Source organism: Lissotriton helveticus, chromosome 6, assembly GCF_964261635.1.
Source record: "Lissotriton helveticus chromosome 6, aLisHel1.1, whole genome shotgun sequence".
Classification (NCBI taxonomy): Eukaryota; Metazoa; Chordata; class Amphibia; order Caudata; family Salamandridae; genus Lissotriton; species Lissotriton helveticus.
Window position 1 is genome coordinate 1144713411 of NC_136067.1, and position 20261 is coordinate 1144733671.

The 20261-nt window shown below is 46.4% G+C and overlaps 1 protein-coding gene across 2 annotated transcripts in view; it reads right to left on the reverse strand.

The window, feature by feature from the left end:
- KIF26B (kinesin family member 26B) overlaps positions 1–20261 on the reverse strand; it is a 791950-nt gene that overhangs the window by 590282 nt on the left and 181407 nt on the right. For both annotated transcript variants that reach the window (XM_078648800.1, XM_078648801.1), the window contains one exon: positions 8351–8887. In XM_078648800.1, the coding sequence (XP_078504926.1) occupies positions 8351–8887 (537 nt within the window). The remainder of the gene's footprint in view (positions 1–8350; positions 8888–20261) is intronic.

The following is a 20261-nucleotide window of genomic DNA, read 5'->3' on the forward strand; positions in this document are numbered from 1 at the left end:
AAGACAGGTCGGAGGACTTGGAAGCACGCTCGAGGAGTTCGAACATTCGCATCACTGGAGTTTTGGAGACGACGTAAACGGGAAAGATGGAGCTATTTGTAGAGAAACTCCTCATCACTCTCCTGGGAGACCACGTCTTTTCACCGATGTTTATTGTCGAAAGAGCACACCGCACGCTGGGTCCTCAGCCTCGCCCTGGGGCACCCCCACGTCCAATAATAGCTAAACTATTGAACTACAGGGATAGGGACTCGGCGTTGCGTGTGGCTCGGGACAAAAGGAAACTGCAATACGAAGGAATGGACATCTCCTTATATCCGGATTTTACCGCGAAAGTCCAAGAGGAAAGACAACGCTTTGCCCCATACAAGAAGCAGCTCCGTGATCTAGGTCTGGACTACGCGATGATGTACCCGGCGAAGCTGCGGATTAATAGACAAGGTCACTCACATTTCTTCACGGACCCCAGGGAACTCCAGAAATCCTTAAAGGTGTGGGCTAAGGAACGGAAGAAAAGCCCAAGAGAGCGCGAGGGTGAACAGGAAGAGGCCGCCCACTTGGATGAGCAGGACGAATAATGCTGCGTCTATTCAGACTTTTCCACCGCCAGTTGGTTGTGATTGAAAGTGGGGGAGGATATTAGGTCCTCTACCGCATGGTGCCCTGTGAACTGTTCAGCATTGCCTATGGACCCAGGGGGCACCTTCACGGAGACTATGCCGCCATGACTGGGTGAGATCATTTCATTATAGTTGTGTTTCTCGCTAGACTAGATGTGCTGATTGTTTGTATGTAAACATTGCTGCAGGGTGCACACTATTGCCAGTACTGGGCGTACATTTACCGCGCTGAGAGGGGAATAGAGATGATGCGGAGGAGGCCGACTGAGGACCACTGTAGTATAGATATTGACTCATGTAGATAGATATTGGAAGGGTAATGTTGCAGGAGCAGTTTTGCAACGTACAATGTTTAAGCATAGCTACCTGTTTTTTCTGGTAACATCTGACCCTGTGCTGTTTACTCTCATGGCCCCCAGAGGGGCTGATGTTGGGACTGTTCAGGGGAGTTGCAGGGGGAGGGAGAGGGGGGGGGGGAGTAAAACGGGGCTGTCTGGCCAGGTTGGGGGTGGTCAGCTGTGGGTGGGGGGGGAGCGGGTTCAGGGGAGTGTTTTGGTGGGGAGGAGTTGCAGGTTATGCCAAGCGAGAAGTTGCCCGATTTTACCTTTAGCAGACTGAGGACGATAAATGTGGATCCGCAATGCATGGTGAAGGGGGATGGGAGAACGCTGCTTGCTTACTATCACATCTCTCTGTTGGGATGACAGATACTAGTGGGAGAACCATAGTTGGCGACTCTGAATTGCTGAGAGCATTGACATGGAATGTGAGAGGGCTTAATGATTATCGTAAGCTCAGGAAGGTGCTGAATTTTCTATACAGACACCACAATGACCTCGCCTTGATTCAAGAAACCCATCTCCCGCTCAACAGTAGGATGCTATCAGCTAAGGGGCTTGGGGGCAATAGTGTAGCGGCGGGGTTCACTACACACTCCAGGGGGGTAGTCACATGGGTCAATCCTAGATCTCAATTAAAACTGACACCGATTAAAGTAGATCCGGAAGGCCGCTACATAATTGCCAGGTGTGTTGGCAAAGGACACGATCTTATAGTAATTAATGTCTACGGGCCCAACTATGACAACCCTGAGTTTTATGATACATTAGCAGCGCAATGCAGATACCATGTTTGCTCCAGAATGCTATGGGGGGGTGATTTCAGTTTTGTATTCAATCCGGACCTAGATAGATCAAAGGGACCGGCTCGTCGACCGGCTGCTGCGGCGCTACACATGCAGGCAGAACTGATCAAACTCGACCTTGTTGATGTCTGGAGACATAAGCACCCCACACAGGGCGGTTACACACATTACTCGGCCTTTCATGATGTGCACACAAAAATAGACTACTGGCTAGCATCACAGGCGCTGCTGGGTGGTATTAAGGGATGCGCGATACTGCCGCGTACTCTTTCGGATCACTGCCCCTTGCTTTTGGTACTCGCGGTCCCGGTGAAGAGAATCCCCCCCTTCATATGGCGATTTCCTCCTTATTCACTGATGGATGAGGTGTTCAGGGGAGAATTGGCAGCGGACATAGATAGTTTCTTTGAGACGAATTTGGGGTCAGTTGATAGCTTCCAGACAATATGGGACACATTTAAGGTATACATCAGAGGGATGGCAATGGCCAAACACTCCAGTGTGCTTAGGTCTATAAGGCAAAGACTGAAACACCTTGAGGCCCAGCTGTCGGATCTGGAGGAGCGGCAGCAGCGTGACCCTGATACTGACACTGCAGCACAACTCAAGACACTACTTACTGACTATAACGAGGAGGCAGACAGGGAGGTGCAGCACATGGGCAAGTATGCTGTGGCACGCACATACGGGGAGGGGGAGAGACCCAGTTCACTGTTGGTGAGAATGATGCGTAAAGACAGACAACCGCTATTACTTGACAAACTGATTTTGACTGCAGGGGAGGTAATCACTGACGACTCGGAGATCCTCAAAGAGTTTAAAGGCTACTACGCTGATCTCTATAGGTCCAGATCCACACAAGTAGAGGGAGAAATAGACGACTACCTCAGTTACATTAAAATGCCCTTCTTGGCCAACTCACAAAGGGAATTTTTGATGACGCCCATACCAAAGGAAGAGATCTTAGAGGCGCTGGAGGGGATGAGAACTGGCACTGCCCCAGGGACAGATGGGCTGACAGTGGGCTTTTATAAAGCTTTCAAAGACAAACTGGTCGCGCATCTGATACCACTGTTCGATGACATCTGTGAGGAGGGCAGCATGCCTGTCTCAATGAGGGAGGCCCTGCTTGTTACTATATTAAAGCCTGGGAAACCTCCTAATGCCTGTAGTTCCTATAGACCGCTCTCCCTGATGAATGTAGTCGCCAAATTGTACGCTAAGGTTCTAGCTACTCGCCTGGCATTACTTGTGCCAGAGCTTGTCGCACTGGAGCAGGCTGGATTCATTCCAGACAGGAACCTCACGTACAATATTCGCACGGTGCTCGGGACCATGCAACATGTGCGTCAAGAAAACAAAGCGTTAGCGATTTTTCTAGACATGGAGAAGGCCTTCGACTCTGTGGAGTGGCCATTCATGGTACGGGTCCTTCGTAAGCTGGGACTGGGTGAACCCTTTCTTCAAATGCTGGGAGCACTGTATTACAAACTCACAGCGAGGCTGAGGATTGGGGATAGTGTTACAGATCCCTTTGAAATAAGCAGGGGAACTAGACAGGGCTGTCCCCTCTCACCCCTCCTATATGTGCTGGTTGCGGAGCCACTGGCATGTGTGATCAGGGAATATCATAGTCTGGAGGGTGTAAGCTTCCCAACTTACAAAATTGGTATCTCACGTATGCTGACGACACCCTGCTATATGTTCGCGACCCGGAAGTGAACCGCTCGTCTGTGCTAAGAGAAGTGGTCAGATTCGGGGCGCTTTCAGGACTGAAGGTGAACTGGACCAAATCGGTTGCATTCCCATTGACGCCTGTCACCCAACAGTTTGACATGGAATACCCGTTGCAGTGGACTACGGACTCTGTCAGATACTTGGGGATACGACTTCACACAGATCCAGACGTACTTGTGAGGGAGAACTACGGGGTTGCATACACGAAATTAGTGGAGGATGTGGACATGTGGTGTAAGCTCCCATTATCATTAATGGGCAGAATAGCTTTCATGAAGATGATGATCTTACAGAGATTTATGTTTTTGTTTAATAACATCCCCGTGGTTTTATCCAAGGCCTTTTTCAAACAATTGACACAGGTCCTCATCAAGCTTGCCTGGGGGGGCAAACAACCCAGAGTCCAGTGGAGGGTTCTGACGCTTCCCTATGAAATGGGGGGATTGAGCGCCCCGGACCTGGAAAGATACTACAGGGTAGCCCAGGCGGCTCACCTACACACGTGGATACACGGACACCCAGATATCCCACACGTTATTCTTGAGCGTCTTTTCGCGCACCCTTCTCCTTTACCGGCCACTGTCTGTTACCCGGTTGATCGCGGAATCGGTAAGCTGGACTCGATCAAGGCTACGAATCACGCCTGGCATGCGTTGGTACGGGCACAGAACTGTGAACTACTGTACTCCCCACTAATGCAGATAGACTGGGCGGTATGGCTTGCCCCACTGCAGGAGAAGGGTGTTACGAAAGCGTTGCAGGAACTGGGCATCACAAAGATGGAGGACCTATTCAAAGATGGAGCAGTAAAGACCTGGGAGCAGGTCCATTCGTTGCAGGCAGAGGCCTCGCTTTTGCGGCGCTTTCAGTTTTACAGGGTCCGAAGTGCGTTGATTGACCTCTTGGGCCCAGACCTGACAGAGCCGCCCGAAGTCCCAGAGCTCACTTATGTGATCAAAACGGTGCTGTCCCGCAAACTGGTTACTAATCTTAATAAACTGGGAGCCCGACAAACAGTACCAATACTCCAAGGCTAGGACAGAATGGCAGCGGGATTTGCAAACACACATTGACGACGAGATGTGGAAGTATTGTTGCACCAGCACTAGGAAACTGTCCCTAAATGGTAGGCACCGACTGGTGCATTTCAAATACTTACAACGTGTCTGCTATACTCCACAGAGACTGCATAGATACAGACTTAGGCAGTCAACGGAGTGTGAACGCTGCCATGCACTGGTTGCAGACTTCATGCATATGGCATGGAGCTGTCCTGGTATTGCTAAATTTTGGATGGAGGTCTTCTCGGAACTGAGCCTGATATTAGACACAGAGATCCCGACAAGCGCAGCACTGGCGCTGCTGGGATATTCTAAAACACTTCCAGTGGCACAACGGCGCTTGGTTGATATGGCATTGCTAATTGCCAGGCGGCTGGTCGCTGTTTGCTGGATGAGGGGACCGTTACCAACCAAGAGGAGATGGGCCAGGGATATGTTATACTGCTGCACCCAATCGGAAATATACAGTGAATTACTCCCACCTACGAGCCGTCCCATGAATTTCTGGGGTCTATATCAGACGTATCTAAGCGCAGGAGATGAGAAGGAGGCAGAACAGAGTGTGGTAATAGACACCCTGGATGCACTTGAGGAGCACGCTGAGCTTGAACACCAGGGGTCTCCACTGGACGGAGGGGGTGCACTGAGTTAGGGGAGATCAGGAGAGGAATTGCACGAACCTACGGGGTGAAGGGGGGTATAGGAAGCCACCCAAAACAAGCATTGCTGATAAGGGACTTAAACAGGGGGCAGTTCTGAGCGGCGCAGTACTAAAGTTGCTGGCGACCAGACTTCGGAAGAGGTGCGAGCCCTCTCATAGTAAGCATGAGGAGAAGCCGTTTGACAGTCTAATTACAGGTATTAAATCGGGGGGGGGCAACTGCTGGCGCGTTTAGGGTGGGGGGTAGTTGGGGTAGGTTTAAAGGATCTTAGTTTTATATGGAGCCTACTCATGGTTTACAGCTCACGGGGTTTGGCACGCTCATGGTTCATCTGTAGAAGAATGCATAGATGTGGGGTACATTAGATAAGTAGAATGCATTGGAACAGACGATTTATGCGTAAACCCTAGCATTACCTTCTAACTGAATGCCGCCGGGCCCCCGGGATCCCGGCTGATTGGCTGTGTAAGAGGTGATCATCTATGCTAACACACTGCCTATAACTTGCTGCCGGCCCCAGGGTTGTAGGCTGCATGCTGTGTAAAATGCTTTGCAAGAGAATAAAGGTCTTACAATTAAAAAATAAATAAAAAGAGTTTTGTGTTTCCACACAATATATGAATGTTAATATACCGTGGGAAAATACAGCGTTTGTGTCAGTTGTGGTTTATTATTTCATCTATTATTAATTTTATATGTGTCACACTATTTATTGTCATTTCCTAGCTTTTCAGGATATAAATATTAAAATTTGAAAGAAAATATTATATTTCCCTACAGAACCAATTGTTGCTATATACTATTAATTCCCCAGGTTCTGCGGGATACTGGGACACCCCATTGGTATTAATGGCCGGGATGTGTCAGACACGTCTTTAGCACTTTGGGATGAGGAGCGGTTGGGTAAAAGGTATTGTACATATACAGTTCGGTCTGCATAAAAAAAAAGTGAGGTAACCAGACCTCAAAATCTGCATGAATATGTATAGGCCGGGACTGAAATTTAGGCAGGCCCTTCCGATGTAGAATATTGTGAATTTGACATAGCACATTAGTAGAGCAAAATGTGCTCACTTAACTGAGGCCAAGGTTTGTTCACTCCAATCCCAGTGTCCTGATTAAAAAAATCATTACTGCTTGTATTTGCTCGTTTCCCAATCTGAATTCCCTGGGTGAAATACGTCTGATCCATAGAATTATAGCCAATCTTGTAAACTTGGTGGGCAGGTACCTCCCGTTACCAGGGATTCCAGGGGCCCTTTTATTGAGACAATCTGCATCTTCTAACCATGCCTCTTCATGCTAAGGTATATTTTTTTATATAATACTGCCATCAATGGTTGCTGTTCACATGCAGAGCTATACTTTACTGGAACCATTTTTTAGTGGAGTTAAATGGTACTGGACCAGCAATGATAAACTGGAGCAGAGTGTACTTGCAACACACTAGAAGATCTTTCTGATCCCATTCCAGGCACTCAGCCTACACTGAGGAATGAGAAAGAGTTATAGATCACTATCATATCAGGCAGGGGGTAATTCATTTTTCTAGAACAGTGGTACACCAATCTCCCTGGACCAAATACATCCCAGATTTTCAGGATATTCACTCAATGCGCAAATTTGCATGGAATTCATCTGTGTCTAATTTAGGTAGCCATTGGTTTTCTGAAAGCCTTGCCTAGCCTGGGTCAGGTGATTCTGGGTGTAAATGCGACACCGCTGTTCTAAACTCATGTACTGGAATGTATGAGAGAGGAAAGATAAGTTGCTCCTCTGTGGCAGGGGCTTGCATGTTAGATGGTTAAATGGAGCTAAATTTACTTTAGTGTGCAGAGATCGGGTTTATGAAAGCATATTTTCTGATGTGAGGAAATAATTGCACATTTGCAAAGTGAAGGTGGTGTTATTTTATGTGAAGACTGCCCATCACATGTCAGGATGATCAGCCGGGCAATATGGATTCCCCGCTGATATGGTCATTATCTAAATGACGTTATTAGCCAGACACTTGTGGCCCATTAGAAGTTGGGGGGATTCTGGCACGATGCTGCAGGCATCAACAGCTCTGAAGGGGAGCGGAGGCAGAAATTCTCCAGATTTTGAGAAATAACTAGAGGAAATTAGTGTTTCTACACCCATTACTGTTCATTTTTCCACCTGAATTTTCTGGGTGAAGTACGCCGGACCCATAGAATTATCGCCAATATTATAAACTTGATGAGCAGGTACCTCCCGTGACCAGGGATTCCAGGGGCACACCGAATGTGACATTCTGCATCTTCTAACCACGCTCTTCATGCGAAGGTATATTTTTTCATACATTACTGCCAAACGGGAAACGGCCGTTACAACGAAGCCGTTTCCACGAAATCGTTAACCACGCATGCAGTACAACGCATGCGTGGTTACCACGAAAGCCTTTACCACGCATACCTTTACTACGAGGTTTGTAGTAAAGGTATATATGGTAAAGGAAAAAAGTAAAAAAAAGGGGGGCTTGGGGGGGTCTCCCCCCCCCCCAAAAAAAAAACTCAACTGAAGTCACGTCGTTTAAGAGAAATCGGAAAAAACCTTCCGTTTTCTCTTAACGACGTATGACGTCACCACGCCACCAATCGAGGAAAATGTTATGAGTGGTAAACGAATTCCGTTGTAACGCATGCGTGGTAAAGGCATGCGTTGCAACGGAATTTGTTGTAACGTCATACATTCCTGCCAAACCCACCAGCAATAGTTGCTGTTCACGTGCAGGGCTATACTGTACTGGAGCCATTTTAAGTGGAAGTAAATGGTACTGGACCATTAACGTTAAACTGGAGCGGAGTATACTTGCAACACACTACCTCATGCAGAAAATTAATAAATCACTGATTCTTTGTCTACACCCAAGATGGCTGCCGCTCTGGCTCAAGTATATCCTTGTACGTACTCATCAGTATGGAATCAACATTTCCACTAAGGTTGAAGAGTTAAGAAATACCCAGGTTTAACGCAATGGTGTCAGTGTTGCAATTACCTCAATATGTGGGGTACAAGAAGTGAATCAGTTGTCGTTGGTAACTAAACAGTTTAATACGAAAATATGAAAGCCCCGCCCCCAAAAAAAGAAAACAGTGCACTTACTTGGTAGGGGTACAGGGTGACCCCATTAGTTCTCGACAAGGACCACGTTCCATCCAGATACTGATGGGCCTGAATGGCTACAGAGTTCAGGATGTTTCCATTGCTGGGGCTAGTGGCCATCTGCACGCTGACCTTTGTCTGGTGGACTGGGGAGCTGTTTTTCTTCTCTTGCCCATTGGCCACTCCCAGACTGTTGGGCTTCGTGCTGTGCTTGTTGGCTACAAAGCCCGTATACGTAGATGTAGTGTAGGGAGTGGGCATGTACACCCAGTCCCTGGGCTGTAGGCTGGTCATGTGCCGGGCGCCCACCAATGTGGGCATATTGGAGATGGCTGGAGGCGAGCCCGGTGAGCCGGGGTCATAGTGGTCCACGTTGGCCGCCTGCTCGAGGGTAAGCACCATGTGGATGGCCTCCTGCTTGAGCTGGTTCAGGTGTGTGGCACAAACGTCGCAGCGGTTGTCCCTCTCGTTCCATGCCTTCCTGGTGGTATTGGGCACCTGAAGTTTGTCGTGAATCACGGTCGAAAAGGCAGGGTCCTGATGGAAGAAAAATGGAAAAACAGAGAGCTTTATTGAAAACGTTCGACAAAAAATAGGAAATGTTATATTTAAAGATTTCAAAAACATAGCACAATTTAAAAACATGCACAAAATATTTCTAAATGGAAATATGTTCATGTGTTAAACCTCAGTCGTTAACACAACCTGTACAAAAAGAAATATTACATTTTGATTAGACAGAATATAAACGCATGGGATGAAAACATTGTTACACAAATTAGGAACAAAACCTAAACATAATATGAATGCAAACTGTTATGAATCAATGGCGCAAAAAATGTATCTGTCCAATTCTTTCATGGGCACACATTTTACTACATTAAAAACATGGCTGTGTATGAATTTATCCCTGCCATCACCGGCAAACCAGCCACTTGACATAAAACAGGCAACGAGAAAAGACTAATAGCAGTGGCAGCCCCTCCGCTAAGGCGGAGAAGCGTAGTCCCACTACTATTTCAGCAGTGCAAAAAATAAAAATAAAATGATTATAAACGGGCGTTATTATAATTTTATTTTCCTATGCGGGACTCGGAGCCAAGTCAGGGCAGGGCTGGGCTGGGTTCTTTGACCAGAGCAGAGGGAGGAGTGGTTTGCACTCCTCTAAGTGCGCATAACAGTTGGGCCAGACAAACAGTCATGCACACTTAGCAAGTTCTCCACGGAGCTGTGTTGTACAGCCCCGTGGAGAACATGCCCAGGCTCTGCCTGAGCAGCCAAGCAGGCCTCTCAGATCATTCACGATGCTGATCATGCAGCGTTGTGATTGGCTGGGAGAGTACAGGCGCCTGGGTGCTTCCAGTGCTTTCCATCAGATGAAGAGGACGGAGGCGAGGCGTGCGGCGGCGAAGGTACGTTTATTATTATTATTTTTTTTATCCATTGCCACCCTCCTGCCTCATCCCTCCCGTACCAACGCAGCCGCCACTGCTCTCTTTCAGGCTTGCGTTCCTGCTGCAATAAATTAAGAGAGCTGAAGCAGCAGCATAGCTGGGTTGCCAGCAAATGGGGCAACATTTTTAAAGAAAATATTGCGCCAGTGGACCGTTTGCTCAGGAAGTGCTAACGATCTACAGGTTAGGGGCACAATAATTTCTTTTCAAACCTTGCGCCCCCTAAGAATTTTGCACCTGGGACAACCAACTCTGTCGACCCCCACACTAGGCCACTGAGCTGAGAAAAGTGACAGTGGCAGTGGCCCTGGCCTTTTAAACCCAGCCTCCAGTCCGGTGGTATGAAGCCTCCACTGCCCTGAACTTCTTGTTTCTCTCTCTCTCTCTCTCTCTCTCTGTGTCTCTCTCTTTTGCAGGCTCTTTTTCATTCCAACTTTTTCTCTCTCTCGCTCTATTTTCCCACCATTCTCTTGCACTGGAACAATGTGCGATTATGGAAACTAAGCCCTGGTGCCCCAAAATGAGCGCCAGTGCCCCCCCACCTGCACAAACTAAGAACTGGTAACAGCTGGTAAACCAGCCTTAAACCCTGACTGCCCAGGAGAAGGGCTGTATTAATAAAATGTTACCAACCTATCAATATGACACTCTTCAGCATTACAGACGTGCTGATGGGAAACACTACGTGCAATGCATCACCTGGAGCACGTCAGTGCCCCTCACACCCAAAACCCAATGATGTGACACCAGTCACACACAATAAATATATATTCCACCAACCATTCATGTAAGCCAGGTTTCTGAAACTGCATAGCACTTTGCGTCCACATCAGCAGTATATCAATGCTTAATACAATACATTAACCTGTATTTTACAGCGGCGGCTCCTCCGCAATGGCGGAGGAGCATCGCCTCACTGGCTCAGAGCCAGCAGTTGAATATTAAAATGATCTTTTATTATTGTTTGACTTTTCATCTGCTGGCTGAGCCAGTATGTGCAAGGCAGGGCCGGGCCGGGCCATGGGAGGGGGAAGGAGTAGTGGTAGGTGCACTTTTAAGTGCGCATGTCAGTCTGGCCAGCCGTCTTAGGTCGGCCAAACTGACATGCGCACTTAGGTTTCTCCAACCCAGCTGTATTGCAGAGTTGGGTTGGAGAAACATCACAGACTTCCTGTGCCTGGGAGAGTTAATCGTGCCCACTCAGCTCAATCCCCACTCTCCCCTCATGCTTGAGAGCAGCACAGGGATTGGATGGGGAAATTGTGATGCTGTCCCAGGGACTGCTGGGACCAGGAACTGGAAGCAGAGGAATGCGCGGCAGCCAGCAGCATCAGGTACGTTTTTAACTTTTTTTTTATTAATAAACCCCCGCAGCACGCCCCCCACACCCCTTCCAACAGCCTAACCACTCCTTATCTTTGTCGGCCGCCACTGGTATTCTAACTTTTCCCCCCACAGCAAACCTGTGCAGGCTGCAGGAGAAGTGAGAAGATGTGTTTCAGGTGTTAAATGTCCCACTCTCTTTCCTGTCATTAGTACTTTGTGTGGGTGGTGCAGGTGGTGGACACCAGCTCTCATTTTGAGGGACCTGTACTTATTTTTCATTTTCAGACTTTGACCCAGAGGAGAGAAGGCAAGATAAAAGAATGAAGAGGAAGATTGGAAGACTGTGCCGAAGGGAGAAAGTAGGGATGGGAGAGAAACCAGCAGGAGAAAGACAGACAAGAAGTGTAGGGTGGCAGAAGGAAGAGACATGAGATGGAATCAAGACTAAGCAACCTTGGCATTCGGCAAGCCCACCATTTAGCAGCATCTTCTGTAGACTCCTGACAAAAAACTGCAGGCCTAATACTTATTAAGCACTTTAGCTCTCTGCTGAGGTCAATAGCCGTTGTTAAAGGTCCAAGGCCTGTAGCATAGCGAGGGTGAGGGCTTTTAACCGCATGCGCGCTAGCGTTTTTCCCGCTGCGCGCTGCGTTTTTAAATTTACCGCGTTACATGACGAGCTCAGCTCGTCATCAGCGCACGGCACGTTACGCTCATGACGAGCTGAGCTCGTCATCAGCCCCGAAGGGGTTAAGAACCGCTATGGCGTGAGACAGAAGGCTTTAGAGATATTACCAGTGGCAGTTTCTTTATCAGGGCGGGGAGCATCGCCCCCTGCTCGCTGTGAGCTGCGCGGTGTTAAAAATAAAATGGCAATGAATGATTTCATTGCCATTTTATTTTTAATCAAGGCGCACAGCAGCCCCCAGCCGGCCTCCAAAGCCAGGAGGGCATATCTTAAATGTTCTCTTCTGTCGGCTGACAGCAAGAGAACTGGAGTAATTGAGGCCATGCACTTCAAAGTGCATGTCACTTTGGCCAGTGGTCTTGCACCTGCCAAAGTGACATGCGCATTTTGAAGCTCTCGACTCAGCTGCCTTTGGTGGTGACCAAGCACAGGCCTCAGGAGCCTGAGGCCTGTGCTTGGTCAGGGGCCTGAGGGAGCATTAGGCCAACCTGGTCTATCCAATCAAGGCGCTGCTCTCATGCAGCACAAGAGCAGCGTCTTGATTGGTTGAGGGGGTTCTTCATTCCACAAGCTTCGGGAGGACAGCGAGGAGGAGGTTGCAAAGCCTGCGGTAAGTACAATTCATTTGTATTTAATTAATATGATGTGTAATACTTTACTGTTTGTTTTATTTTGGAGGGAGTGGTTGCTTTTTTGGGGGCTATTGAGGGAGTTTTTTTTTTTTTTTCTATAGGCTTTTGTAGGGAGGGAAAATATGTTAGTGTTTTTTGGCAATGGTGAGGCACTTTGCTTACTCACCACTTTCAAAGGTCACCAGCCGCTCCTGGAGAATACAACATTCCATGCACTGGAGGTAGAATGTTATAAATGAAAGAAAGAGAAACAGAAAATCATTCACTAAAGCGACCCAGGACCAATATGAATGATATAGACCCCGTGATACATTCCAGTGTCTTCAGTGGAGCTCTCAACATTCCAGCGCGCTCATGCACTTATGTACACACAAAAAGGGCTGCTTATCAGAATATGGAAACCCCCAAAGCGACCGCCAGCTGATCAGGGAAGGCGTTCAGTGCCTGGTCTCCTCATCACCTGCCAGCAGGAGCAGCTGTGCTTCTAGGTAGTAATTTACGGCTTCCTTTCTTTCAAAACTAGAGAGCGAACAACAATAACACCGAAGCGTCGCCTTTGCGTCTTCGTGGGTGCGGGTGCCTACGTGTAAACTCTGGGACAGTTTCATGTAATTATGTCTGTGTGTGCATGTCTGTGGTTAGGGTGAGAGGAAGCTGTACTTATGGGAGACTTTGGAGGAAGGGGATTTCACTGCTGTTCATAATTAAACTTTCAAGGACATTTCTTCTGCCAAAAGCACCACTTTTTAGAACAAGCTGTATTTGAATTACTACAGATATCTGTAGCATGCACTACTTTTATCCTCGTGCTTTGCTAAAAGAGTCACAGAGCACCACCAGTCAAACTGTCCCCTCCCCCTCCCCCAAGAGCGCAATGAGTGACAGCTCAGCAGCCAATGCTGCATTTAGGAGCATGAAACTTAAATGTGAGGAGGGATTCCTCTGTATGTAAGAGTAGCAGGCATCTGATGGGAATCATTGGTCCCTCAAATGTACTTGTCATACTATTGGCTGTGGAGATCGCCCCAGCACTGAGAGTGGCACTCTTCAGCTCTTGCAAGCTTGATGACAAATGCTGGTAAGAAGCACCACTTCTGCTTTTGTTACAGGGGGCCGATATTGCAGCACTGCTACAAAACCGGCCCCCACCCCTCCGGCCCACCAGGGATACGCCCTGTGCCCGCTACGGCCAGTCCGGCCCAGTCTGTGTGGATCAAACTGCTCGAGCCTTGTTATCCCACTCCTTAATCCAATTTAGCTGTTTGTCCCACCTTTGAATTGGCTCTTCCCTGGGTGACCAGATAACTCTGTCACCAGGGCACAACTTTTCCAGTTCTGGGTTTTTATTTAACATAACAGTGCATTCTGGTTGTTGTAGTCTTAGGTCAGTTTAATTAAACTAACACACATGGTAATAATGATATGTAAAATGAAGGTCCAGAAATGGAAAAGTAGTATCCAGGTGACATAAAGCCATCTGGTCACCCTGCTCTTGCCTTTAGGCAAAGAGATGAGAGTACTGCAGGCCTAGAGATGGGGTTAGTGTGTTGTAATGTTGTGGGAGAGACAGAGCAGAGCTCCCGAAAACGTTACGAAGGCTCTATCATTAGCAAGTGCTATATGTGGTAGCTTGCAGCAGGGGCGGCTCTAGGCTCATGGCGGCCCTGGGCGGGGAGCGTAGGTAGGGGGCCCCGGAAGAGGGGTCCGGGCGGGGTGGAGCGCGGAGGCCAGTGAAGAGGGGGGGGGGGGTCAGGGTGTTTGGAAGTGGAACACAGCCGGAGGCCGCCAAATCCCTGCCAGGGGCAGCCGCGTAAATATGTATCCATCCTCAGAGGATTATTATATTAAGGCTATATATTGGCGTGCGTGGTGACCCCTGGGGTTTGGTGACCCTGTGCAGGTGCACAGCTTGCACATGCCTAAGGCCGCCCCTGCTTGCAGCAACATCCCGGGATCAGACTGGTGTAACCTCACTCCATGAGACATCCCAGCTCGGCCTCGTTCAGATGGTCTTGTGTTCCTTGAACTCTGCTTTACACAAGCTGATGGATAGAATGCAGAACAAATTAAAACATTCACCCCCCCAGTCAAGAGATCCGGTTAAATCATTATTTTGCTCACCATGCCACCCCAGTTTAGACCTGGCCATACGCAAATCAGTCTTGACCCTGTGCCTCATGGGAACAGTTCAGCCCAAACTGTTAAACAAGGTCCTCCCTGGACTGGAAACAAGCATCCTAGGACCGGTTTAAAAAGAGGGCACTTTTTTTAGCACTCAATGGCATCCAGAGGAGAAACCCTAGTTTTAAAATTAACATGGAATGCACTCAGTATTTACTGAGGTCAAACCCCTTCAAAGAGGTTGCTCTTCAGAGAACCAGTGGTAAATGTTACCAGTGGTTCCAACCAAGACAGGGTAGTAAATGTGTAAAATCTTTTAAACATGGATGGAGTAAGTGAAGGTGCAAAGACAGAGTTAGTTTACACAAAGACCTGTACATTTCCTGCTGTTCACAATATCCCTATACATTTGTTCTGTAAATCTACGCAAACTGCATATTTCCAAAAGCTGTTCTCCTCCCTTCCTCCTACATAGTCTATGGCTGCGGATAATCTGCAGGAGTACGTGTAAGTGCGACAGGAATGCGAATTTGCATGTTTTCTTTTTCTCCTCATATGGAAAGCATTTTTTCCATGTAGACAAAATCAATTCTCTACACACCCTGATAGTATGGGAGCCTTGGTCACTTTCCCATCCAATTTGTACATTTACCTTAACCTATCTCAGAGCTAAAGTTGCATTCAGACAGTGGGCAAAGTCATGGGTTATGTTTGTAAATACGCACAAAGTTGGGACTGTGTCGACTTTTACTACGGTCCCAATGTCACCCCAAGGAAACATGCAGCTTACCACCCCTTTGCCATAATTTCTACTAACTGGGATTCTGCCAACTTTGTGAATTTTCAGCAGTTGGGTGCATAGCTGCCAGGTGGCCTCATATCAAGTACAATGCCAGCTAAGCCTGATTATGCATTCTGGGACTTGCAGTTCGTACTTTCACTGTTACAAGAATGGGCATAAAAATCCCAGTATTTAAAGGGGTATTGGCTAAGCAGGATACTGGGACATCTTGATCAGTAGTCCGTACGACACCAGCTACATCTCACTGATGGGTCCCAGAAACACAGGTAACCTGGCCTGGCAGTTTAGATTGACCTGTGCCTACGACAGAGAGACCAAGGCTTGCTTGCATAGGATTTGTCTCTGTTTGTAGTGGTAATTAGGGCTGGATTGTGGCTCAATATGATTAGTAGTAGCTGAGGTTGATTCATGTATTCCACAGACACCACTTATTTGTTCTCCTCAGTGTAGGCTAAATAAATCCAGAGCTGAACGAAAGTATCACCCATGACTTGGGGGTACTAGGTAGGTAAAGCTGACAAGCATTTGCAATGTAATAGGTCTCGCATTTGCGAGAGTTTAAGCTATTGGCATTGTAAATGACAATGCCTTTCATTTATCTGTTTTGATAATTAACACATGAATAAAAAGCATTGTCATTTACAAGCTAATCGCTCAAACTCAAATTCGAGACCTATTTCACTTCAAAGACGCGGCCACCATTGTTCCGGGCTGCTTTGAAAGTGCAAGGACACATGGATAGCAGAATGTTTCAGGAAAGCATGTTGTGCCTGCAGTAGGAGAAACTCATCAAAGAAAATAGTGCTTACTGACTAAATAAGACATACCGTTTAACAACAGAAGTAAAAGGGCCTGTCCTCAGAGAGGTTACAATTGAAGACAAGACGGTACTAAGGAGGGACTAAAAAGCCTATTAACCAATCAAAAGCCAGCATTTACAAAGGACAATGACACAAGCCAATGACAAATATGGGCGGAGTTTCAAGTCCATACTCGAATACAGCATGCCTCGCAGAGCAGCGAGTGCGTTGCCCAGGCTCAACCTAAAAAAACACAGCCATGGCTGCATCATAGCACTTTTTACACTTATTTCTAGCCCCACTGCAAAGATTTCACACCGTTGTACAGCACAACTACAAAACATAGCCAAAACCAATAACTCTCACAGGCCACACCTATTGGCTTTGCCAATACTTGTGAAGTATACATATGCTTTCACTGAGGATTTTCCACACACTACAATTTCCCGGCAGAGGTAAAAACTTTGCAACATTTTGTATTTAATCTTTTTTTGTGTTCTACACAAGCAAGCGTGGGGCTGTCAAACAGAGCTGATATCCTGAGCCGTACGCACATTTTGCGGACATAGGCGAGCCAGCTATTCGAAGGTCCTTGTCACATGACAATCAGCCTTTAATAACTAGATAATTTGGGCTAGCTTTCTGATTGAGCTTTACCGAAAGCCACAAAATGATTGGGCCCAATTTGATCCGTCCCTCAATATAATGAAGCCCCAGATCTTTGCAGTCTACGAAACGGGGTGATGAGGGAGGTACAGAGAGGAGTCGCCTGCAAAGCGATCAGCCTTAGTCTGAATAGCTGTACTGTTGCTAAAACCCAGATTCCTGCCCAGTAAGTGGCAGTGGCGATGCACTGAGCCTTTGGAAATCTATAGAACAGGGGCGATAGAGTTACCACCGGATGGCCTAGATAGATTAAAGAGAGCCCTCACTGATCTAGAAAGCTTCAAACTGCAATTTAAAATGTTATAAGACCACACCCTGAAGAACCAATTGTGAACCCCTGGTAAGAAAAACTGCTGGTCCTTTCTAACCCATTATTGCCAAAAGCTGAAGTCGTGAAGCACAGTCCATAATATAAGATTTGGAATAATTGGTGGCCATGTCCAGTTCAGCCAAAAACTGAGAAAAAGAGGTACCGAGGTGGTGTAGCGCCTTGGGCCATATCTTCGGCATCTAGCAGTGCAAGTAGAGGGGCACCATCTATCCAATGGACGTCCAGGCTGGTGCTGCAGAGTAGGGCGTAGCTTACTGATCTATGAAATAAATAGTATAGGGGAAGAGATACATCTCATCTGAACACCCCGTACAATAGTGATCAGGTCTTAAAGTTCCTCACTGGCACCAAATCTGACCCTTGTGTCATATTCTCGTGCAAAGCAGATAAAAAAACTCACAAGTGCCCCATCCAGCCCAGGCTCACATAGGATCGCCCATATTTTGATCAATCAACTCAATAAAATGCTGTTGACAAATCCATAAATGTGGGCAGCGCTTTGCAATGATGTATTTGCATATAATGAAATTAATGTTTATGCACTGTTCCACGGTACCCTGCCGCACCCCAATCCGTATTGGCTTGAGTTAAGTATATTATTTTCGCTGGCCCTATCGCACATTGTAAAAAACTCGGCCAATAATTTTTAAGGAGGTCCCAAGGTACCAATAAGGGAGACTGGCCAGTGCATCTAAAATCAGAACGATAGGCCTTTTAAAAATGGAAGCCATGATCGATGTTGGACAAGTTCCTGCCAATAGCTTATTGTCTACGGTATTAGTCATTGGTCATTAACGGCACCCGCAGATCTAGAAGATCGTAGAAGATCAACGGGCAACCTATCAGGACCGGGAGCTCTACCTGCGGGGTTCTTCTGTATTGCTACTGTTCCTTCGCTTAAGGTAAAGACTAGTGTCCTTTACGAATTGTGAAAAAAGGTAGTTCCATTAAAGCATGGTCGGAGGAAGTGGGGCAGTAAAATCCTGAAAGTAAGTCACCCACTCACCGCATGAGCTATGACCACTGATCAAAGAAATGGGTTTGTCACTAACCCTGGTTTCGTTAACCACAGCCCAAAACACCATGTGGCTCCTAGGGGTAGCTGCTAAAGCTGCTAAAGCCAATGTATCCCAATTCTCGATTTTTATCTAGTTTTTCCTCCTGTTTAGAGCAAGCTTATACAAACAGTGGGGCAATAACACTTCCTACGGGTCCCGAGTATGGAGTGCAGGGTCCCATTGTAATCGCCTGTTTGCTAAAGGAAATTTATAGATGGCCGTATAAACCTTCAAAAGATTCAATGATGTCCTTTCTCCATCCAACGTAGACAAGACCACTTAACAAGCCGTACACTTGCACAAATCCTCTCCTCTGCACAAGTGCACATGTCCTGTCCCCCTTCGGCCAAGAAACTGCCAACAATAGATCTCGCCAAGGCGGGAAGCGCATGCGCTGCGTCGCTAGGTGAGACCTAAAAATCACGAGTCTGCAGCTAAATAGTTCAGACAATTTCCACCAGAAATTCTACTTTTTCCAGTTTCTTTGCCATATTTAAGTCTCTAAAAAGCAATGGAACCCTAAACATTTGCAATGGTGCAGAAAGCAGGCAAACTAGATGGGCCCTGAAGGCTTTTTCTGACAATATCCATATTAAGATTTTACATTACCCGCTTAAGACTATGTACAATTTGTTACCTAGTGTCCTCTCCTCAAACAGGGTCTTGGTTTAAATCACTACCGTGTTACCCATGTGATAGCATTTCGACCCAATCTACTTTGCACTTTATGCTCTTTTGTACACCGTATCGCACTTTTAGAGCCCATTATTTATATTGTTTTTTATGGGCCATGAATTTTAGATCACATAAGGAAGGGTTGCAGTATATTCAGTGCCTAAACTCCCCTGCTTTATGCCATGCGGTTTCACATTTTATTGTCTCTGCTTTAAAATTAAGGACGCTGTGTGCTAATTGATCATGGCAGAGTTTCACTTTTTGCACAAATTAGTTTTATTTTAAAATGACACATTTCCTTTTTAAAGGTATAAGAATAGTTTATGCTACAATTGAAATTTTTTGGATCACGTAACCATGTTTCTCTGTATCTGTCTGCTGTGGCCTTTTTTGGGAGGCAATTGTTCAGTAATGACTTTAAGTTTTAATTTTGTATTGATGATTAATTTTTTGTAGGTTGTATGCATATTTTTACATGTGCTTTTATGGTCATTAATTTGACCGAATAAAGAATTTTGATTAATTGTCAATTGGCAATAATCGCTAGAAAACAAGTTGGCTTCTATCAACATAACCAGTTTAGTAATAAGTATATTTTATAGCACTCTGTTTTTAGATATTTTAATATTCGACTCCAAATTCAGGAACAATAAAGAAAATGAGCCACAAATATATGGCAGGTCGCCTTTCAGGTAATATCACTTGCGCAACAAAATACAGAACAATCAATACATTTTGAAATGTTATGTTTTCCGTAAAGTGGAACCTCATGTGTTTATTGAAGAAACTGTTATAATGCGTTTTTAGTTATTATGCATCGCCTGGGCACAATTGTGCTTAAGACATAATGAAGAATTGCATGCAATAAGTATAGGACAATACATCTTGAGTCATTGCTGCTTCTGGACTAAAAACTGACTTCTGTGCCAGAATGCTAAGAAAATACTGTAGGAATTCAGCGTGACGCAAACGCACCAATTCACAGAGAAATGAACAATTCTGAAATACAAAATACAAATTGGCCACTACCTGCGAAACATAATGGGCCAGCACTGTGAAAAGGTGGTGACCTTGCCCAGGAGCAAACACTATTTGCATTGTGACAATTTTGTTTGCAGTTGACCAATCACAATCTGACTCTCAAACAGAGATTTTGAATCGGGCTGCCCTATTAGTAAATGGAAGATCTAGAGGACAACACCATCACCGCTAGGAGTATTGGGGATATAGGCCATGCATTGATGAATAGGGTGTGGCTTCCAAGTCCTCACATCTATTGTCAGGTATGGTGAGGCTTGTAGGCATTAGCAAGCAAAGCAGCTGTTGTATCCCACCTGTCCGGAAGAATTCGGAAATGG